The following is a 24,326-nucleotide window of genomic DNA, read 5'->3' as shown; positions in this document are numbered from 1 at the left end:
TATTCATGGTAGCCTACTCGTGAACATTGCGCCGTCATCACGTGCTGTAGTAGGGGGGCCCGCCTTGATAATCCTGAATAGGGGCCGGTGTTGGCTCGTTATGCCACTGCATATAAGAGATGAGATGACTGACAAAATCAGGAGTAGCCTACGCGCACCACAACAACAACAAAACACTGGTGAATGCGCACCATAACACATGAATGTTTTTTGTATAGTTCTTAAAAATAAAAAAATAAATAAAAGGAAACTTGTTTTGGGGAGAATAATACTTATTACTATTAGGCTAATTAATTACTCTGGGCTGAGATTTTCTAGGAACCTTACCAAAAAGGCTCAGGATGCTGCAAATGTTGGTAAAATATGAAAAAGGCTGGTGGATTTAAGACACAAAATAATTTATTGGATGAATCCAATATGAACATATCTGTCATTGTCAGTGGCTTGTTAATCTTTACATTGTTAGTTAATTTCCTATCCTGGCCTTGGACACACATTCATACGGTTTAATAAAGTACTTATTGGACTTTAACTTATCATTGCACTTACAATAACGTAGCTGTCCTCAATTTAGGTCATCCTGTACGTCTCATCTGCGTTTTTTCCTGCATCCACCGCGTGCGTTTGTGTGTGTGTCTGTGCGTGCGTGTGTTTGTGTGTGTCTGTTTGTGTGTGATTGTGTGTGCGTCAGTCGCGGGGGAAACGGAGCAGTCCCGCCCGCTGCAGAGAGCCGACAATTTGAAACATCAGCGCTGACTTTAGAGTGAAGAAATGTTCCAGTGTACATTAATGTTAAAATGTATACAGGTTGGCAGGACGGTCTGAAATGTTTTGCACGGTCTTTTGCTGTACGTTTTGTTGGTAAATGTGAGATGTTCGAGTCACACACACGACTCGTCTTCATATCAGAAACTAGGAAATTAACTTTACCCGTTCTCACTCCCGCTTGGTCAGTGGCTGCACGTGGGATGCTGGGATTGTGTGAGTAATGAAAATGCGATAGGGGGCCCCGGCTGTCAATCAGTGTCTTCCAGTGATGCGGGCCCCTGATTGGACCAGGCCCGTAAGCAACCGTGTACCCTGCTTACCGATAGTTACGAATCTGAATCACTCAATTCTCATTGGCTACCCGCCAATGTGGCAGGTAGATTGACAGTTTAACCCGCCAATCAGAAAAGTTACCCGCATTTGGCGGGTGGGCGGGTGCCAATTTCATGCCCTGTATGTGTCAATACCCTTGACTTAGATGAAGATCAGATCACATTTTATAACAAATTTATTCAGAAAACCATGAAATTCCAAAAGGTTCACATACTTTTTCTTGCCACTATATGTGGTATGTGTTTTTTGATCCAGTGCAAGCATAATCCAACAAGTTTTTCAATCCTACTATTAATTTGACATCTTGACATCATCTTTTTTTATCCCTCCTCAAGAGCAACAAACAGGCCAAACATTACCCCGATTTATAATGCATTTGCTGGGCCAGTAAATCGGATCACATGGTCACATAAAAAAATTCTAAATGTGTGCAAAATCTATTAAGCCAGAAGTATTGTCACATACATATAATAGGCAAGACTCACCGTTTGTGACTTTTGGTATATGTCTACATGTATCTGATACAAGGCTGTTTGTATTAAATTAGATAAAAAGTACAGCTGTGAAAACTTAACCTAACTGAAGGTGGATAAAAAGCTGAAGTTGAGGACATAGTACAAATCTTGATATTAGTATACTACAATGGCCTGCTGTGTACAGAGAATGAAGTTACAGGATCCTTTCTACTGACCCTAACGTTATTTGCATGAATCAATTAATCTAATTTGTTGAGACGTCTTTGGTTTCAAGCAGTACTACTACAGTTCAAAGAGATAAAACCAAAGCATCATTTGCCACACACATTTATTAATTTTTAAAGTGAAATGAGAAAAAAATGCACTCACCATCTGAATAAATTCATTTAGCTATTTCACTGCTGTCATTTTTGTCTCTTTCACGTTTTTATCAATATATTTTTATTTTTTAAGATGAAGACAAACATCACCCGAGCACCAAAAGCCCAGAATTCAATCTGAAGCTTGTGTTCTCTCAATAGTCTTAGAGCATCAAGAAGAGTTTCTGGGGATGACTTGAGCCCATACGCAAAAACAACAGACGGTTATCTCCAAACCAGCTCTGGTTGTTTGGCATTCTTCATCCCGAACTAAACAGACAAGTCAAAACCAGACCATGTTTGTCCCCGTCATCTCTCTAGAGGAATTGTCCTTGGAATTGATCTGGCGATCAGGGACGATCTGGGGTCATATTTAACCTCCAAGGCGTTGTCCCTCTCCCCAGGCAAACCCTCCTGGGCGCTCCTCAGGCAGGGGGTTGTAGTTGGCATCTTCCTCTGGTGTGTCAAACAGCATCTTTCTGTGGGAGATACAGAGGAGGAGGATGAGGGATTTTCTAAAGATTTCGAAAGGGGGGTACAGTGTCAGACTTTAGAAACCCCTGATCTAATGCAGCCATCAAACCAAAAGCTACACAAAATCTCAATCTCACCTAAGCAGGTTCAGGCTCCCCAGAGAATGATCCCCTTTTTATTTTGGTAACTCTGTGAGCTTTTATCTAGCTCCACCATAAGGACAAAAGAAAAAAAAAGTCCAAGAATTCATTTATCATTCCTTCCCTTTTTAAACCGTAGGGTTTATTATACATTGAATCTTACAGGTTTAAACAGGGTCCAACATAAACATTTTTCCCCACTGGCCCCCAGGGCCAGTAGATCAGGGTTTTACTGGCCCCTTGAATATTTTTACTGGCCCGGAAAAAAAGAGGGTAAAAAAAAAAACTTTTCTAAATTGTTAATTTATTAATCAAATATACATTGTAATAATTAATCCAAACAACAAACAAAATACTATTCTGCTTCAACAAATATGACTTTCAATTTCCATTTCCATTTCAAAACATCACTGCAGGTTGACTGTTTTTAGCAGCAGAGGTTGATTGTGGGCGAGAGGGCGACAACACTGTCGTGGTTAGCTCGCCGAAACTCTACTGCCGCTGCCTCGGCAACGTTAGCTAATGTCCGCTAGTATATAGGCATATAGACATGCTGATCAGGCAAATATCAGATACTGTATTTAAAGTAAAAATATTTTATTCAAAGATCTGGTAACAAGTGTGTTCGTCTTTGTGTTCATGTTTTAGTAACCTTATTATTTCCCAGCCATGTTTACCTGGCTATTTTCTGCGTTCATTTTGAAATGATTGTAAAATTTCCAACAGCGTTCAAACACAGCACTGGGGAAGCTTACTTTGCAGTTAGCTTACTTCTTTGAGTTGCGGCAGCAACAACTCGAACCCAGCTAGACCAGGAGGCGAAGGAGGAGAGCAGGCACCATCTCCGGTCTGACTGGGTTTGAGTTGCTGCAGCCGCTGCTGAAGGTCCAAAGCATGTGTGGACTCTTTGTGGCAGGTGCCGCAGTTGTTTGTTGACGTTAGGTTAGCGAACTCCATTTCTAATCAACGTTAGATAGTGTTGCACCTAACCTTAGTACCAAATTACAAACAATTGACTCATGACTAAGATTGGCACAAACAATATCACTGGCCAGAACGGGCCAGCGACTGGCCAATCAGTCACCTAAGTTTCAAGGTGGGCACCCAAGATTAGTGTCATCAATTTAGTATCCGACCCAGTGTGAAATATGGTAACAATCTTGCCCTCTGTTCCTGACTTATGGCGTTTAATAATGGCCAGAAAAGTTTGGACCTTTGACCTTTTGGATATAAAATGTCATGACGTGTGAAATTGAGTTATGGCCAAATAAGTGTTTTGTGGATGTTTGTGCCAGATGTAACAACAATCCCTCCAAGTGTTCCTGAGATATCGCCATAGAAATAAAATTGATAGAAAGGCCAATCAAACTGTTTTCCGTGGTCATTTGATTAGTACAAAACAAAATAGAGACTGCTGTTAGTTGTCATGGTGAAAACACACATCAGTGGGGCCGTAACGTGTGTTGCTGTCAATATAATACATCAATGGTCACTGCTTGCTGGGAGGAGAGCGACCTGACGCAGCTCAGGTGACGTTCTACAGAGCGATGGGGAGTGAGGAGGATGGACAGTTAGACCCAGCGGCAGTGGGTCAGTGGACCGTTAGACCCAGCTCATTATCTGTAAACAATGCAGCATAAAAACAAGGCAGAACCAGCAAGCCAGCAGACGACTTGTTAGTTGGCTAACATGAGCTTGCTAACTTTGCTGTGCCCCCACACCCCACCTTTCACAGAAAATGAGCCAAACAAAGCTGTTATAGCAATGTACTTTGTGTGGAGAAAGCATTAAGTTGTTGAATTTGACTCACTTACTGGCTGGCTTTCTGCCTCGTAATGTTACTACTCCACTGCTTGTTTGTCCGTTACCATTTTATTTCTATGGATATCGCGTTCTGTCCCATTCATTTAATTTTCGCTGCTACACTGAGAATGGGAAGAGTGGGACGGATGGACCGAAACACAAAAATATTAAAAGAAAGTAGAAACTCACATGATAGATGGGGTCTTGAGCCACCTTCCACCCCCTGGCTGGTTGGGAAAAACATCCTCCAGAAAGAAGTACACATGACCAACAGCGATACCTAAAGAAAGAAAAACATTTTAACACATGCTTTATTCATACTGTACGCAACCAACCACACCAGTTTCCTTTGGCTCTTAGCATATGACCAAAGTACTAAACATTGACTGCAGATGACAGTGATAGGTACCTAAAAGATCCACAATGATGGAGTTGCCCAGCAGAAGTGAGAATCCCATCAGCACCCAGGGAAGAAAGGGTGCCTGGAAATTCAGCAGGCCAAAGAAATTCATGCGAACGTTCGGGTTTCGCCGACTCCACACGTACACCAGCATGATAGTGAAGGCTTGGCCCAGGAACACCAGACTCACAAAAGTGCCAAATATCTGAAACCTTGTTAAAGAATATGGCAAAGAAATTAACTTGGGACAAACTGGTTATTGTGAGGACTGAACTTACTGGTGCCAAACTAGGGCATACAAGGAGGGCCACTCCACAATTACAGCATTAACTCTGGATGAAAGAAATTGAGACAAAGATTGCTGGAGCTATATAGTTGGATTTTAGTGAACATAACTGACCATAAAGTTGTTAATGAATGAGTTAAATTGTTTGGCTTACAACCTTCTGCAGTTGCATGCATCGGAAGTCATCTTACTAACAGGAAATATACAATATTTGGTAGTTATTAATATTATGAGGTAAATGGTGGTCAGTGGGACATAAGTGGCATGCCGACTTCATGTGGTCCACAGCAGTGGCATACCATTAGTGAGTAGCGCCATTATGACAGTAAGAATTGTCATGTGCTGGTGGGTAGAGCTGTACCGAATATCACTTCTGATGCTTTGAAGCTTTGGTGGGAAGTACTTAAATATATTTGGAAGCTTTGACGGTGGGACTTTTGAAATTAGACGTTACAAACCCCGGGTAAATATAGACGGGTTTCCTGTTTACAAACATTACAGGGTGCGTGTGCATACCAGGGGCAGAAAGCCAGACTGGTGAGCTGGTCCGCTATTGCAACAACCTTAAGTATTTAAGCTTTCCTTATTGTTTGTATATAACTACTGACTCAATAAACATGATTTTAGTTGGATCTGTTTGTCTGTCTTTAATTTTGCAGTGTTACTGTGATATATATGTACGGCTATAATTATCGTTTTAGGCTAATGTAATAGCCAATGTTAGCAGCAGGGTTACCCCTGAGTGTACCCCTATGACTTAAAATAATGGCCAGGATTCCCGGGCGAAAGGTACGATATGTGTCTCCATTTCAAAACATCACTGCAGGTTGACTGTTTTTAGCAGCAGAGGTTGATTGTGGGCGAGAGGGCGACAACACTGTCGTGGTTAGCTCGCCGAAACTCTACTGCCGCTGCCTCGGCAACGTTAGCTAATGTCCGCTAGCATATAGGCTAACTATAGCCAGTTAGCTTTGTGTGTAACGTAATAAAAACCCACCTATCTCGTAGGAGCGAAGCTTAATATTTTATTCAATAACATTATGGTACAAAAGGAGCACTAGCGCCACAGGTCTTATGTTGACAACGTGGACGCAGATATAAGAAACTCCAAAGCGGGTCGTAATATTTACCTAGCAGGCTAGGCTAACGCTGTTGCGCTAACGTTAGCAAAACATCGGCGTAGCTTTAGCTAGCAGTCTAAACTTGTCTCGAGTACGGACCTTTAACTATCTACGGTCCAGGCTCGAGTACTACAGCCCTGACAGGTATATATTAGCTGAACAACTGAACAAGCTGCAGCTTTTCTGATTGATACAATGGGAGCCTGACTCTTACATATGACCCCAATCTGCCCTTCTTATGGCTTGAAGCCATAACCTCCGCCTGTTTTTGGCAAAAGCATGCTTGCCCCTAGGTATGTTAAACATCAGGTACCCATCACTGGCTCTGTTTGTGCAATTTACCACGCAAAAACTACTTGGCATTTTGACTTACACTATGCTGCTACTACTACTAGCTACACGAAACACGTCTTCTTTCTGCCACCCGGTTGCGTGCGCAAGCAGTGATGACGTTGCCGAGAAATCCATGTATTGGAGATGTATTTGAAAGATGGAGACAGCTTAGAGCCCAAAATGACGCAGAGTTGGCCAATTTCCTCCTGAACTTCAGGCTAATTTATCACGGCTACAAGGGACGGGCATTTTATGTCATTTCATTTGTGTACTCACATTGAATTATATAGCTAGAGTACCCGAGTTGGTTACTCGCAAAAACAACTGAGACACAGCCAGTAAAATGATCCCTACTGGTCCTGGCTAACGCCGCCATGCTAACTGCTAGCTAACGTTACTGGAGGACCAGGCAAGCAGCCACGGCTGTTTACAATGTGTAGCCTGTTCAGCGGCCGTAGCCGACAACGGTGAGTTATTTGAAGCCAAGAGAGGGAGGCTGTAAATCAGGAAGAGAGGACCGTGAGTTTGCAGTGAACATGCCGCCTTTTAGGTCGGGTAGAATCTATTTCTGTTTATTTTTTTCAATCTTTATTATTGTCGGTACACGATCCGTTCTGCCTGCACGATCCGTTCTGCACATGCGCAAGATAATATTGTTTTACAACCTGCACGATCTGTTCCACGCTAGCCTATGGCTAGCCTCCACCGGGAAGCTAACGTTAGTTTAGCTAACAGCTAATTCGGCTAACCGCTAGCTGACAGCTAGATTCAGTCTAAAATAACGTTAACTCAAACGTAATGGGAAAAGCAGGCTACAGCTAAATTAAGACTTCACAGTAATAACAATAAAGACAAGTACTGAGTGATTGTATTTCAAATGAGCACAAGTAAAGTAGAACTGACGTAACAGCTGTTATATATGTTAGGTGTTTGTTATATATGTCAACGTTTATTTTCAAGTTTTATTTTGAGGGTCTTTTAAAGTTATTACATGCTGTCTCAGCTAGCAGTTAGCCGAATTAGCTGTTAGCTAAACTAACGTTAGCTTGGCTGTCGACCGGAAGCGTGGAACAGATCGTGCAGTGTCGTAAATCCTCGTACAACCGCGCATGCGCAAACATTTTGCGCATGTGCAGAACGGATCGTTTACCGACAGACTCATTCATATTTTTTCGAAAGATATGGACCGGAAGTAGAAGGGCGTGACTTCGGCTTGTTCGTGACCTCCTACCAAGCCCCCAGGAAGAGCGGCGAGTCTAAAAGCCACCATGGGCTTAGCGGATAACGGTGGTACTGCACCCCATGGCCCAGAAAGACTTTTCACATAGACTTTGCATGGCGAAAGAAACGTCTATATTTCAGCGGATAATTTGTTTCTGGGTATATCAACTTACCAGCCCGAACACTGAAAGGGTCCTTGTTTAAAACGTTACGTTTTTAACATTCACTAGAAGCGAATCCAGAATTATTAAATTTTGCATGATGAACGCGCATTGTGGACGCGAGCAGAGCCGCGGGACTGCGCCCGCCCGCTCACATGACTGTTCTCCCGAGCTCATGTAGCTAGCTGTAATAATGGATATAGCTAATGATTGTAATTCACCATGTGTTCTATGAATACGTCCATGGTATTATCTTATGAAGTCATGATACATCCCAGGGATGTATGTAGCTGCTGTAAAGCCTGTTAGCTACGTGGATGTAACGTCATTAGCGTTTCCCAAACTGGCGGGCTATCGGCTAGCTAGCTAGTTGTTAACATCAGGGGTAGCTAGCATGGCTGTATTAAGATCTATACATAGCTAGCTATATGCCTACATAACGTTACTACAGACATAGTGATTACATCGCCTTGGTTCTCTCTCATAATACATCCGAGGGCTGTATGCTGTAAAGCTTGTAACGTGGATGAGAGCTGAAGCCATGGATGAGCTCTGAGTGTTCACGAAACTGCAGGCTAACGGCTAGCTAGCGCTAGTTAGTAGCTAGCTAGCTAGTAGCACAACATAATTATTAAATATCCTTGGTTGTCTAGCTAAATACATCTATCGTTTATTTAGCTAAGCATGTAAACGATCGGGAACAACGAAAACAATGTTTAACGTTAGTGAATATTTTAGACAATGAAAACGGCGAGTTCATGAGTTCGCCAGTAAGAGACACTGTCGGTACACGATCCGTTCTGCACATGCGCAAAATGTTCGCGCATGCGCGGTTGTACGAGGATTTACGACACTGCACGATCTGTTCCACGCTTCCGGTCGACAGGCAAGCTAACGTTAGTTTAGCTAACAGCTAATTCGGCTAACTGCTAGCTGAGACAGCATGTAATAACTTTAAAAGACCCTCAAAATAAAACTTGAAAATAAACGTTGACATATATAACAAACACCTAACATATATAACAGCTGTTATGTCAGTTCTACTTTACTTGTGCTCATTTAAAATACAATCACTCAATACTTGTCTGTATTGCTATTACTGTGAAGTCTTAATTTAGCTGTAGCCTGCTTTTCCCATTAAGTTTGAGTTAACGTTATTTTAGACTGAATCTAGCGGTCAGCTAGCGGTTAGCCGAATTAGCTGTTAGCTAAACTAACGTTAGCTTCCCGGTGGAGGCTGGCCATAGGCTAGCGTGGAACAGATCGTGCAGGTCGTATCATCGGTAAAACAGTATTATCTTGCGCATGTGCAGAACGGATCGTGCAGGCAGAACGGATCGTGTACCGACCATAGACTGTATATAAGAACCGACAGACACGACAGAGAAGCTCATGAACGCGCATGTTGCTACCGGTTGCTACGACAACGCAAACAAATCGTTGCTAGTGCGCATGCCCATCGTGAGCCAACCAGCGTTATGGGCCAACAATGCGGAAGAGCCAAGCTCCATGTTTGCTTTATGCGCTTTTGAGCACTCTCATTGGAACGTACGGGGCTTCCCGCCGAACACTGTATCCAGTTCTCTTAATACATCCATGCCTCCTACTTCTGAATGTATCGACTGGAACACTTTGACGCGTATACTGCCCCATCAGATCCAGAAGAGGCACAGCACCGATGTTGCTAACAGTGGCATCGGTGCTCACGGTGCTTAAAAAAAAATGGGCATTGTCGGTGTTTTGTCATTTTAGAACCGAAAGGTATCGCAAGTATCGGTTCTCGTGACATCCCTAGATGCAGTGAGTGAAATTCTTACTAACCCATAATAACATCACACACACAAACACACTATATATGGAGATTAAAGGGCACCATTAACTGTACCAGAGAGCTTTCAATGTTGAGATCAAAATAAATGAGGTACCGGTCATTGAATTGTTACGTAAATACCTCATTATCTGTACATAAAATGTATTTTTTAATGAAACACAAATGGGAAGGATACAGTCATCAGAAGTCCACCAAAGAGGAACATGAAGACAAAGTCAGCTGTGCGTCCCCTGAAAGAGCCCTCCTCTAGCATACGACAGTATCTGTACCTGAAATTGAATGGTTAAAGAAATCTACACAGAAACACTGAAAGAACCAAAATTATTATACAGATATCATCACCACTTATTATATTGATTGTGTCATTGGTTTAGATAATTGTGCATCTTACAGTATGTGAAGTTTCATCATCTCCAAAACTACATACAGCCTTTCCCTGTGAAACAGAAAGTATGCAAACACACTTCACATGCTAAATGAAGTGAAACATGGAACTGAGAAGGATACAGAAAAATCATATTGAACAGGAAATTGAAGCCAACTGGACCAAAAAACAGGAAGTTGGTTATTAGTCGCCATACCTACAAAAAGATAAGAACCAAACCAATCATTATCCGGCGAGGCGCTACTGGCACAAAAGAGTGAATCTCCACATACAGTAGTTCTGTCCAATTCACACAAAACTTGGGCCGGTATTTTGCTGTACCACACTAAGGCTTCGTACAAAATTTGGTGCATATTGGCCACTAGGTGGAGCTTTTACACAAAGTTGAAAAATGTGTCAAAGCTTCTTTTTCAAACTCATTTTAGGTCATTCGTTCAATCTCTCCACGGAAAGCAGGGTGCAACTTGCACGGGGGGCTTGGGCCCCATTAATACCTACTTGCAGGTCTAATTCTATTTGAATTGAAACATTATGTGATAAACCACTGAAAATCTAGGATGATGGATGCCTGTTCTTATTTCATCAAAAATTAATTTACACTATTTAAATATAACATCCTATAACACTGATTTAGATTAAACTCCAACTGAAATCACATTTAGTAATCTTTTTTGTAGTCAAAAATAATGCTAACGTGTCTTTTAAAATGTATTTATAATAGTTGTGTGTTTGATTGACAAGCAGCTGCCAGGAGTGCAGGAGTAACAACTTGGATAAGAAGGAGACTTTAGCAGGAAAGCTAATGTGGTTGTTGTTGGGTCCACTTGGTCGTGTTGTGTAGCAAGCTGTAATTCTGTCATTTAATGCTATACTATGCGCACCATCATGAAACCGATACATTTCTCCCTTTTGGTTTCTGTTTTTTTTTTCTAAAAATGAGAAAACGGGACAAGTGATTTACAGAAAACATATAGCAGATGTACCTGTAGCAGACAAATCAATGCAATCTAAATTCAGCAGAACTTTAACACTACTTTCTGGTTAACTTAGACAAGTAGCTAAGGTTATTAAGGCTGTAAAGTGTATGAAATGTTACAGAGCGCGGTACAGTCACATGTGCCCTGAATCCTCCTGAGGATGAGGTTGAAGATGAGCAGTGGGTTAGATTACTCACCTGGTAATTCTTTAGAATCAAATCCGGATTGAAGTATAGCTGAAATGGTGTGATGATCTCTAGTTGCTGTGAGAAAAGATAAAACAAAACATGTTAAAGATGATAAGAATAATGAAAAACAGTGTTTCCTCTAGGATTTCAATCAGCAGCGGGGGAAAATGGTGTGAAGTTAGGGCGGTCAGGGATTTTTCCCTTGGTGTGTCTCAAATCGCGCACTTCTGTACTGACCCTAGCTATTTTGAGTACATAGTGCATTCACAGTGACAAAGTGTGGCCAAATGCAGTGCACTACAAGTACCCGGATGGTGCACGGATGGTGCACTCATAACAATCAAAATGTTGAGTGTGGAACGATGGACACTTTCCACCCTCAACAGTCACCATCTTGGCTACGTAGCGGAAGGGGCTGAGCCACCAAAAGTTCTAAAACTTTCAATAATAGTGGCGGAGGACACGGTGGCGAGTCCCGTAACCGAGCACTACAAAATGTAAGTTGAACATGAGTCTTTTTACTATACTTGTATAACATATAAGCCACCTGTATGTTTATTTGGTTAATTTTGCAGTCGGTAATGATTTTGGTACCGCAAATTATAACATATTGGTACCGTACTATAACGTGCTAGCAAGCTTACCTTAGCTAGCTAACAGCGGCACAGTTTAACCATTCGCAAATAAGTTATTACTTCACGTTACACGTGTTGTTTATTCTGTTAAATTTACATCCTCACTTTAGAAGATTGTGTTAGATGTGTGATCTTAACGAGTTGTAAATATTCAGCTGCGAACCGTAGCTATGTAACGTAGCTAGCGATCAGCCGGTGATTGTCAGGCAGTAACGTTTTCATGCTATAACGTTGTCTCAACAGTGCTGTTTCTGTCTTGATCTGATGTATATAATCCATCTCGTTAGGGGCAGATGAGGACATTAGGTCCCTTATTCAGTGGTGGATGGTACACGCCTCCAGCTTTACGGGCAAGCGTGATGCTGCCCTGAATGGATATGAGTAAGTAAATGTATATCGCCTGAGGCCCCCAAAACAGGCCAGCGAAGGCCGACAGTACTAGCCTGGTTGACACCAGACCCTTCTCAGTTGTAACTGAGAGTGGGTCTGGGAAAGGTTCATTGACAGTTCATTTCCAAAGGGGTGTCACCAACGGACGCCACTCAAATGCCTCTGGGCGCATTGGATAGTCCAACCAATCAGACCAACGATCCAGGTGACGCTGTGCTTCAGTAGCCATCATGTTGAATGTAAACAAAAAGCTGCTCGCCGTCGCTGCGCTATCGTCGTCGCGTAAAGCCCACCTCAACGGTTGTGATTGGTGTAAAGCCCACCTCAGCGGTTGTGATTGGTGCCTCGATTTTGGGGACATTGGAAATGGGTTTGAATGGGCTCTTCGCCAGACTGACTTGCAGAGCAAATCTCAAATTTGCCGGAAGTTCATCAGGGTTTACCCAGGCTACGACAGTACAGGACACAACTAGGACCGACGGCTGTCGGCCTGGTGTGTCAGGGCCTTTAGTCCCTCTCTTTTGCACGAGACACCCGTCTCCAGACTGCAGTTCAGTGCCGCTGCTGGGTATCTCTGTCTCAATAGATCAAGCAATCCAGCAATCAACATATTATTCAGTGGTGGAGGTAATTTAACCAAGTAGGCTACGTTTAACTAAGCACTGTACTTTAGAACAATTTTTAGGTACCTTGAGATTGAGGGAAATACTGTACTTTTTAACTACATTAGCTTTATTTGTCAGCTTGAATGACTAGTTACTTTGCAAATCCAGATTTTATTTTATGTCAACATGTGACGCATTAGATGTATCTAATGTTACTAATATAATGTTATAATGTACTTGAAAAGCTCCATTTTAACCAGCAGAAAAAAAGTAAAGCAATATAACATACATAATTCAAAACTTAACGAGTCTGCATAATAAGTACTTTTACTTTTGATGATTTTCCTATTTTTAATCGATAACAATAATATACCAACCTTTACTTTAGAAAGATTTTGAATGCAGGACTTTTAATTTTAAAAAAGTATTTTAACAATGTGGTATTACTAGCCTACTTTTAGTATCTGAGTAATTATTTCACCACTAACACATAGCTACTAGATGGATTGATGTATGTGTGCAATATTAGAACGTGTATAAGGAAATTAGATTAGTTTCTAACGATATAGGTATTGTGTTATATTTTACAGAGTACGAACACATAGCCTACACAAGTCTGGTTTAGTCAGATGATGGGAGTTTAGTGTGGGTTCTCTCTAAAGAGAACAACATATTATATATAGAAGCATTAACGCTAACTGCAAAAGACACAACAGCTGTCGATTGTGAGCCTTCCGTAAACTGCCACGCTACGGAAAGGCAATTTAGCGTGCCCTTAACGTTACCATTTTGGTTCACTGATTAAAATTAAGATAAGGCTTCGGTCATAGGTAGCTACGCTTTTAGCTTTTTGTGACTTGAGTTAACATCCTGGTCTACCCAGATTCGGACACGTATCATTCTCGCAAGTGCTACAGCTAAACCATCGAGCTAGCAGCAAAGTAACGAAGTTACGTTAGCTAGCTAACGTTATGTTAAGTGGCACCAAGCTATGCCCTACCCAACACAGTAAACATGTGAATTTGTCTTACCACTGCAGCAGTTGTGAGTACACAGGCGGTTGTATATGCCCTGGTAACAGCAGGGATCTGTAAGTACTCCTGTTGTAGAGTCTGGTAAGCCATTTTGGACAGACTGAAAGCTTCCGGCACTTTCTTGACACGTCATTCCAAAAGGCAACGGGTGTTGCGTTCAAGCACGTGCGTCTCGTTGTGGTGGTCTGAGCTTTATGGTTTTATATACAGTACATATATTATATATATTTTTTCTTATTATTATTAGGGCCCGAGCACTGACAACGTCGATCAGGGAAGCTATTGTTCTTCAAATGTTTCTTCTTCTTCTTATTATTATTATTATATGTCTTGCACCTCAAAAACGCACGAAAATTGGTACACATGTCAGACTTGGTAAAAATTGCGATCTGATATGGGTTTAGGGTTTGGGCGTGGCAAACTGGCTCGATAATAGACTGGCCTAATAGTCAAAGTTAAAGCCCCCTCCTTTCACTTTCATGAAATACATGAAATTTGGTAGACATATGTATCATATCCAAACATACAAAAAAGCCTCTTTTAGCCATACCCTAAACCCTTGAGCTCCAAAAAGCTTCCTAAGGCCTGAAAACGTTGTTCCCATCACTGAAACAGCTTAACAGTAATTTCCTACCATAATCTGTGCTAAAAGATGTTGCTGTGTCAGAATAATGTGTATTGAGCTCCAAACAGCTTCTTGTGGTCTGAAAACGTTGTTCCCATCACTAAAACAGCTTTTCTACCAGAATCTGGCCGCAGGTCGAACTCACAGGCGCTGTGTTGAGGAGTGAACCACCATATATGGGCGCACACTCTACCAAGTGAGCTACCCAGGTGCCCTAAATGAGAATATTTGCAGATACATACAACAACACACCCCAGGGAGTCCACCCAGGCAAATCAAGCAACAGTCCAATTCATAGCATCAAATACAATTAGAGGAGTTCCAATATCATTCAGTCATGTGACGTCACAAGAGTTGAATACAACTGCACAGTCTTCAGAGCTTTACCTATGAGTATTTTATGCAGTCCAAATATTCATTGCCTTCACTCTTGAACACAAGGAAGAAAGGTTTAGAGCCCCTGAACTTACATTTATGGATGTGATATTTAGCAAGCAGAAATAAAAGATTTTTTATAAAATACTTTCCTTCCTTGTCCGTCATAAGCTCCACCTCACAAAAGAAAACATGCTTAAAACAAATTGAGAAATCTGTAATGAAATAAGGACATCTGACCAGAAATTCTCTGTGTAGGAACATTTCCAAAACAAATGGGAAATACTTTAATCTGAGCTTTTACAGAAAGAGCATTCAGATTCAATATTTAGTTTATACCTCTTAAGTGCACACTTTGCTGGGTATCTGTGAATTAATTTAAACGTAACTTCTCTCACTTTATTAGTCAGCACAAATTTTGAAAAGCAAAGACCAAACTTTTTTCCAAGGCACATTCTCTATTAAACCGTTCCAATATGGGATTATATAAGGAATAATAACAATCTCTTTTTGGAATAAAGCCCTCCGGAGAAAAGCAAACTCCCCACAGCAGTAATAATAATCATATTCATAATAATAATAATAATAATACATTTTATTTATATGTGGGAGGGAAGGAAACAGGAATGACTCAGACAAGGGGCAGGGTCTATAAAAGGGGGTGGAGAGCTTACCTGGGCCTTTTTCCTGCACTGAGACACACCTGAGAGAGCAGCTGAGGCCAGCTTTTGTTTGGTAGGCCCTTTTCTTAATATAAAATGTGCCTAAAAGCATGACTTTACTGAACATTGAACTGTTTTATCAAGAAGTAGTTTTAAAGGTCCCATGACATGGTGCTCTTTGGATGCTTTTATATAGACCTTAGTGGTCCCCTAATACTGTATCTGAAGTCTCTTTCCCGAAATTCAGCCTTGGTGCAGAATTACAGCCACTACAGCCAGTCCCACAATGAGCTTTCCTTAGTATGTGCCATTTCTGTGTCTGTAGCTATTGGGAGGAGAGAGGGGGGGCAAGGTGGAGGGTGGGGGTGTGGCCTTGACCAACTGCCACTTTGCTCGTTTGAAAGCCATGATGTCTCTCTCTCATGGGTGGGCCAAATTCTCTGGGCGGGCAAAGCAGAGAAAGGGGAGGTAACCTTTCCCCTTTTGACATCATAAGGAGCAAGATTCCAGATCGGCCCATCTGAGCTTTCATTTTCTCAAAGGCAGAGCAAGATACCCAGGGCTCGGTTTACACCTGTCGCCATTTCTAGCCACTGGGGGACCATAGGCAGGCTGGGGGAATGCATATTAATGTTAAAAAACCTCATAAAGTGAAATTTCCATGCCATGGGACCTTTAAACTGCATTAAAGATTTGTTATTAAATGTTAAAACATGTTCTTTGTTAGATTTCCCATGTCATGTTTGGTGAGGGCCAAATAATTAGAGTGATTGCTTAGGCACATCAGCCAATAAATAAGGTATGCTCATGCTAAAGATGTTTTAAATGTTTTTTTTAGTATCTTTCATTGTATTTTAATAAATGTAGATTCCAGTCACCAGTCTCCGGATAGGGAAAAGGGACTATTCTAGCTTTGAAAGTTCTAAACAAACACACTGCTGAATGAGCAAACCACTGTTTTTGCCAGTTTAAGATTTTTAGTGTAAGCTATTAAGCTACTGGACGGCGGTTTTGTTTTCCTTCTTTTGTGGGATTTCTGCTGGGTTAGAGGGGGGACTGACTAGTAGAGGAGCCATTCTGCATGCGTATTTAATGTGTGGTTTAGGCTACCTTAATGTGCTGTGAATAGGCAATTTGAGTGTGTAAAACTGCTTGAAGTGGCTTGTAGTGCAGTTTAACCCCATCCATTTTTTAAACTTTGTTTTATTTTATTAGAGTTTTTGATGGTTCATGTAGTGGCTATACTTCCTCTTCCTGATACTGTGATACTCAAAATGTTTTGCGTATCAGTCTCTGGTCCCCGTTCATTCTGGGTCTGTGCGTTTGATATCACTTAGTATATAGCGCTTTTTAAGTACTCAAAGACACTTTACAATAAAACCATGGTAAGTACAATAAAAGCAGGTGAAGCAATAAAACAACACAAAATATAAAACCAAGCATATTAAACGAGTAAAACGATAAAACCAGCAGCTAACAGTAGATTAACTGTGATGTTATTATAGGGTGAAGGCTATTCTACAGAGATGGGTTTTAAAAAGTGATTTGAATGTGTCCAGATCAGTACAGTCACATATGTTTATGGGTAGAGAGTTCCAGAGGAAGGAGGCTGCAATAGTGAAGGCTCTGTCACCCCAGGTACGGTGCATGGTCCTGAGTGGTGGGGAGAGGAGGTTTATGTCAGAGGAGCAGAGGTTTCGGGGGAATTGTGGCGGTGGAGCAGGTCTGTGAGGTAGTAAGCAGCCTAGTTATGGAGGGCTTTGTGAGTAGGCAGGATGACTTTAAACTGGATGTGTTGGGGAACAGGGAGCCAGTGTAGATTCTTGAGGACAGGGATGATGTGGTTGCGGGAGCAGATGTGGGTGAGATGATGGGCAGCAGAGTTATGGATGTACTGAAGTTTATTTATTTTATTTACGATTTATTTGTGTTTTTAAATACAAAACAGTGTATATATATATATATATATATATATATATATATATATATATATATATATATATATAAATAATAAATAAAAATAATAATAATAAATCACAGCAGTGACAAAGATGATGAAAATGGTACTAAACGATATATAGACATATTCAAAGAAAACTGATTTTTAAATTAATCAAAGCAAATTATTTAAATATGGACAGTCACAAAGTCACATACTAAACACAATGAGTGCTACTAATTAAACTTACTGAGTGCTGCTGGAACAAAGTAAGCAGGGTTAGACTAGAGGGTTCATGATGTTGACAGTGTCAGAGGTACACCGCCCATGGGGACAATATATAGCTGCAGGGACCTGACGTGTTCTAAAAGAGTTAGGCAGATTTTAGAAAATGTAATAGTGGAGCCACGAAGAAAGTGTTTTTTCTCTACTTTCATTAAATAAAGGGCATCCTTTATCCAGTGGGTGTGGGAGGGAGGATGGGGACTCTTCCACTGCATAGGGATCAAACGCCTTAATAGTGTAAAAAGCAACAAATTCTGCCTGATAGGATGGCAGTGGGTGGTCTGTTGGCAGGACACCAAACAAGCCGATCAAGGGTGACGGGTGGATATTAACGGATGTGATGGTCGAAAGTGAATCAAATACAGAATTTCCAGAACACCGACAGAGCGGGACAAGACCAAAGCATGTGGGTCAGATCGGCTGGTCCTTGGTGACATTTATTGCAATTTGGATCAATGTCAGGGTAGATGCGAGCTATTTTACTTTTGGACCAGTGGACTCTATGAACTATTTTACACTGTATGACTGCATGAGGGACACAAATAGATGATGTGTGGATGCATTTCAAAACTGATTGCCAAACTTCAGTCTCTATCATTATGTCGAGATCCCCTGACCAAGTAGTATGGAGATTGTCAGAGTCTGGCATGCGAAAAAAGTGTCATATAGTTTTGAAATAGTACCTTTACGGTGAGGATTAATACCGAAAATGGTGTCAACCAAAGTAGAAGGCGGGATAGCTGGGAAGCCAGGAAATCGATTGCGAATTAAATGCCTGACTTGTACCTGAAAAAGTGGGTGTTTGGCAAATTATAAACACAGGTCAGCTGGTCAAAGGACGCAAACATTCCATCAATGTAAAGTTGCTTCATAGAGACAATCCCGTGATCCGCCCAGATTACAAACGTCCTCGTTATCTCTCTGCAAGGCGGAACATGCATCCTCTAGACATTGGAGGTGCCGGTCACCCTCGGTGGCATTCATTTCCAAAGAACTTATACGCTGCCCATGGTCTGTAACTGTAGAGTGAATGCTGTCCAGCAAGGATGTCAGAGACTCAAATGAATTAAGCAGAGAGAGTCGCTCTATGCTCCTCCATGCAGCAGCAACTTAATATTAGCCATAGTTATGCTAGCAGCGCTAGCCGTCGGCTGAGACTCCCTGTCTTTTTCTTTTTCCTGTTTTGCCCTTGGTTTAGACATCGTGAAGCAGTGCAACTAACACGTTTTAAAACAGTTGCAGACAATTTACCTGAAAATAGCGAGGTTTGAGGAGTAAATAAAAGTTCAAAAGTGGGAGCAGGCTGAGCACGTGTCTACACAGCACACCTCATAACCGGAAGTCTACTGAAGTTTATTTAAGGCTTTTGTTGATGAACCATAGAGATTGCTGTTGCAGTAGTGGATTCTGGAAGTGATGAAAGCGTGTATCAGAGTTTTGGCAGAGAATGTTTGTGATGGGTGGAGACGGCCAATGTTTTTGAGGTGAAAGAAGGCAGTGCTGGTGGTTTGGTTGATTTGATGTTCAAAAGTGTGAACATCAAATCGAAAATGACTCCAAGTTCGGATGTGCAGGAATGGAGACAGGTTGGAGTTGTTGATGAAGAGACTGAAGTTGATAGTAGTAGTTGAGTTGGAGGAAGTTGGTTTGCATCCAGGTTTGTATATCGGTGAGGCGGTTGGTTAGAGTGGATGAGGAAACTGTGGTGATGGATTTGGTGGAAATGTAGATCTGGACATCGGCGTAGCAGTGGAAATGGAGACCATGGTTGCGTGAGATATTTCCGAGTGGCAGGATGTAGAGGATGAACAGGAGAGGACCAAGCACCAAGCCTTGGGGGACGCCTTGTGACAGAGGAGCAACAGGGGAGGTGCAGTTGTTGATGTGGATGTTGTCTGTTGGTGAGATAGGATCGGAGCCAGGAAAGTGAGGTGCCAGTGACGTTGGAGTAGCTTTCCAGTCGGGACAGGAGGATGGAGTGGTTGATGGTGTCGAAGGCTGCAGTGAGGTCAAGCATGATGAAGATGGTGAGGTGGCCAGAGTCAGAGGAGAGGAGGAGGTCATTGGTGACTTTGAGGAGGGCTGTTTAAGTGCTGTGCTACGAGCAGAATCCAGATTGAAATGGTTTAAACAGGTTATTTGAGGTGAGGTGGGTTTTAATTTCAGCAGCGACAACATGTTCCAGAATTTTTGATAAAAAGGGGAGATTGGAAGGGACTTCCGGGTTAGTGTGCTAGGAGATGAACATGACAGGATTGACTACAAGGAAAGGCTCCGGGCTTTTAGGCGCCAGGATCAGGTGTGACAGTAAGTGACATTGAAAACAGATGGGGATTGCAGCACAACGTTACTGAGAAGCTGAGAGAAGCGACGGTGAGTCGAGAAGAGTCTTCAGTTATGGGATATTTCTTTAAACCAATCTCAATCGTCATGGGTGGCGCTAAGCACCGGCCAGAGCCATGATGCCACTGCAAAATACTGTAGCCTCGGGAAGTAATTTGTGTACGTTCAAAAGTTTTTTTTTTGTTGTGCAACAGAAAACTCAGATTGGACAGATAGTCTTGCTATCTGTCTGGATTTACCCTGCAGAGATCTGAGGCGCAGTTAACCATAGTCCTCATAAATTGGTCGGAGTTTAAAATTACAACCCAAAGAAAGCGGAAGGTAACGGATATCCGGCCGAAAAGCGTGAAATCCGGAGCAATCTCGGAACGTCGTGGATATAGAATATGGGATAATAGACTGCAAATAAATACTGCATATCAGAACGGTGTATTTAGATTCAACTTTATTGTCATTGTGCAGAGTACAAAGACAATGAAATGCAGTTTGCGTCCAACCAGAAGTGCAGAAAGAGGCTGACACCTTAGTGTGACAGGATGAGTTTTCCCCTCCCTCTTACCAGTGCATGGGAGTGCGCACCAGTACACCTGGGATGTGCTTGTGGAGACGTGTCGGGGTTGGCGTGCTGTTTTTGCCGCTGCCCTAGGTCGTCAGTTTGCTGCGGTGTGGTAAGGGCACTTTTTCATCTTTCGTGCCTTTTATTGTTTTGTGTCGCCGTGCGTGTGGCACTAACGTGCGTTCTTTCATAGAGCCGACTCTGTCTTGGCTGTGGATGTTCCCACGTGGGTAGATATACACCTGGGCTGCTGGCGTTGGGTGTCTCGGTAAGCTGCATGCCTCCCTGTCTCAACCCATTTGGCGTTATCAAGATCTGACTTGAGTCTTATTTGTTATAGTGTAGGCTGCTGTGTGCATGCGCGGAGTGGGTGCCTCGCCGGGGTTTGAGGGCGGCGTGTCCTGTAAATCGGTAAGTTGCTGTGTCTGCCTGCTTGTTTTAAATCTATTGCGGTCCTGTTTTAATGGTGTGTTTCACAACACAGCTGGACCGGGTTGCAGCCTCATACATGCTGGTGCGGGGCTATCGTGGTGCCACAACTAATTAAAGGGCTAGTACTCCCCGGCGGGTTCTTCTCCCACTGATGCTGTTCTGGATCTTGGTACAAAAGCGGTCTGGATACTGGTACAAAAGTGGTCTGGATACTAGTACAAAAGTGTTCTGGGTACTGGTACAAAATTGGCTCTGTAAAGATTTGTATTAACTGTTGTACATATTGCACGTGGGTTTTGTTCTTTTCATTGTGGTTGATTTGCTGTTTTCTCATTATGCATGCTCGATTGTTGATTTGAATTGTGTTTTGTTTCTTGTTTATTACTTTTCTAATATCCATTACCTATTCCTTTTTAACAGAAAAGATGGAACCATTTTAGTATAACATTTATAATAAATAAAATTGTATATTTTATAATTACTTTATTGTCTCTGGCCCCCTTATTTTGGATAAGCGGATCTGTGTGCTTGAGAGGTCTTGGGCCTATCCCAAGTGGTGTTGTCGGAAAGTTTAGCTTCTTGAGTGTCATAGGTCACTCGCGTCATTCTCACTCGTACTGCTACATTAGCAAAACCTTCAATAGTGACAGATGAAGGTGGAGTACATGAAACACCAGGGGGACAGGAAGAACACTCTTTTCATTTCTTTATTACATTCATCCCAATTATGCCCAGCACCATTCTCCTTCTTTCCTGTGTGACATCATCGGGGGAGTCTTTCACCACCAAGAGCCCATATTGGGGGTACACCACCAGGGCATGGAATTAACACCTGACCACCTGCCAAATGCGGGTGAATTTTTGCAATTGGCAGGTAACACTGTCAATCTACCTGCCACATTGGCGGGTAGCCAATGAGAATTGAGTGATTCACCACTTACTACCGGTAAGCAGGGTACACGGTTGCTTACGGGCCTGGTCCAATCAGGGGCCCGCAACACTGGAAGACATTGATTGACAGCCGGGGCCCCCTATCGCATTTTCATTACTCACACAATCCCAGCAGTCCCACGTGCAGCCACTGACCAAGCGGGAGGCTTTTCCCAGGCTAATATCACAGCTATGAACCAATCAGATAATTGATTTGAGCTACGTGATCCAGTCTGTCTGACTTCCTGGGAAATTAACCATCTAGTGATATGGGGCAGTCAGCTAAACGTTTGGAAGAGTGGAGATGGATGGATGGATGGATGGATGGATGGATGGCAGCAGTACTACTCACTCAGGTTCCAGGTTATTTCCAGATACCTGGAAATTTGGCTTCACCAGTGGAGTTACAATCCTTCAGTTAGTCCCTTTGTGAGTCCTTGGTTCGGAGTATCCTTTTAGACAGTTGGGTCAAAAAACAAGGTTTAATGTGTGGTTAAAAAATATGTAAAAGTTGGTATAATTTTGGTAAGGTATGTAGTTTTACAACAAAGGTTTCAAGAGCTTAAGAGAGCATGACCTCTCTCTCCCATGTCTTTCTTTCTAGCTCTATATCCATCATGCAACGTGCAGCCGGATATCCTGCTCTTCATAGAAAATATGAATAGGATCCGTGGACTTCACGGAATTGGTGAATCTCTTTCCATGCTTCCAATTTATTGTCTATGTAAGAGGTGTGATGTTAGTTTGGTTTGTTGGGAGTAGTGCATGGATGTATTATAAGACAAACCATACCCACAAACCATTGGGACAATGAGTAGTGTTGACAATGCTGGGGGAATTTCACTCCCAGGAAATTATTCAGAAGGTTTAACCTCTTTGAAACACAAGTCACACAGGTTCCAAAACCTCATCCCACAAATAGATATACATTAATTCACAATAATTATTTCAATAAAAAGGAAAACGGGTCAACTGTAACACTGCACATCATCCTAAAGACACCACTACTAAGTATCAACCTGCCACCCGAAACAAAACGTCGTCAGGAAACAGGCAAAAGGTCTAGAAAACACTGGGATATACAAACTAGGAAACCGCTAGAGAGTGAGTTACATAAGGTTCGTCAACAATCTGGCACAGGTGAGTGAATCTGGTGAGTATTTATACAAGGGACACAGGTGATGATAATTACACACAGATGAGACACATAAGGGGCGGGAGGGTAATCACACAGGCGGGAAAGTAGACAAAGACGGGAAGACAAGTGACCAGGGATGTATACAAACAGTGGATTTCAAAATAAAACAGGAAGTCCAGAAAACAAACAAAACACAAAATAAGAGCGGAGCGGGGCTGAATATGACAGTACCCCCTCCTCTAAGGCCGAACACCGGACGGCCCAGGCTCCTCAGGGTGCAGCCTGTAGAAATCCTGAATCAGGCTGGGATCCAGGATGTTACTAGCTGATACCAAGGATCTCTCCTCTGGGCCGTATCCCTCCCAGTCCACGAAGAACTGACGTCCATGACCCCATTTCCTGACTGCCAAAAGTTTACGGGCAGTGTATATGGCAGGCACCAAAACGCTGTCCTTGACAGGCTTGACTTTGCTCACATGGAACGTGGGATGGACTCTCATCAACCTGGGGAGCTTCAACTTCACAGTTTAATAACAAAAGATTAATAACTTTTGACACAGGGAAAGGTCCCACAAAGTGAGGAGCCAACTTACGGCACTCGGTGCGTAATGGAAGATCCTTGGTGGCTAACCACACCCTCTGTTACGAGAGACCAGGCAGCAAAGACCCGTCTCCATCTCCTGGTTCAACCTCTCTGGTCTGTCCATTGGACTGGGGATGGTATCCAGAAGATAAACTGACTGTGGCCCCAATTAACGTGCAGAACACCCTCCAATGCGAGACAAACTGGGGACCACAATCCGACACCACATCCGCCGGCAATCCGTGCAGCCTGAAAACATGGGAGAGCATAACCTCCACCGTCTCCTTGGCGGACGGTAACTTCGGCAGAGGAATGAAATGCACCATCTTAGAAAATCTGTCCACTACTGTAAGGACAGCAGTATTACCTTCAGAAGGAGGTAGTCCGGTGACAAAGTCCAAGGAAATGTCTGACCATGGGCTTTTGGGAACTGGCAGAGGTTGTAGGAGACCAACAGACGCTTGCCGAGAAGTCTTTTTTGGGCACAGACTGGACAGGCCGCAACATACTCTTTGACCTCAGTCCTCATGGAAGGCCA

The 24,326-nt window shown here is 42.5% G+C and overlaps 1 protein-coding gene across 1 annotated transcript; it reads right to left on the bottom strand.

The window, feature by feature from the left end:
• Positions 1-1,330: 1,330 nt before the first annotated feature.
• derl2 (derlin 2) lies at positions 1,331-14,073 on the bottom strand. Its single transcript, XM_031287249.2, has 7 exons — positions 13,918-14,073; positions 11,266-11,331; positions 10,214-10,287; positions 9,882-9,975; positions 4,763-4,958; positions 4,543-4,633; positions 1,331-2,415 (listed from the first exon to the last, which is right to left on the bottom strand). The coding sequence occupies exons 1-7, from the start codon at positions 14,008-14,010 to the stop codon at positions 2,310-2,312; spliced, it is 720 nt and encodes a 239-aa protein (XP_031143109.1). The 5' UTR covers positions 14,011-14,073; the 3' UTR covers positions 1,331-2,309.
• Between the last annotated feature and the right edge of the window lie 10,253 nt (positions 14,074-24,326).

The sequence above is a fragment of the Sander lucioperca genome, chromosome 14 (assembly GCF_008315115.2).
Source record: "Sander lucioperca isolate FBNREF2018 chromosome 14, SLUC_FBN_1.2, whole genome shotgun sequence".
NCBI classification, from domain to species: domain Eukaryota; kingdom Metazoa; phylum Chordata; class Actinopteri; order Perciformes; family Percidae; genus Sander; species Sander lucioperca.
Note: the sequence above shows the minus strand (reverse complement) of the source record. Positions and strands in the feature narration are given on the sequence as shown.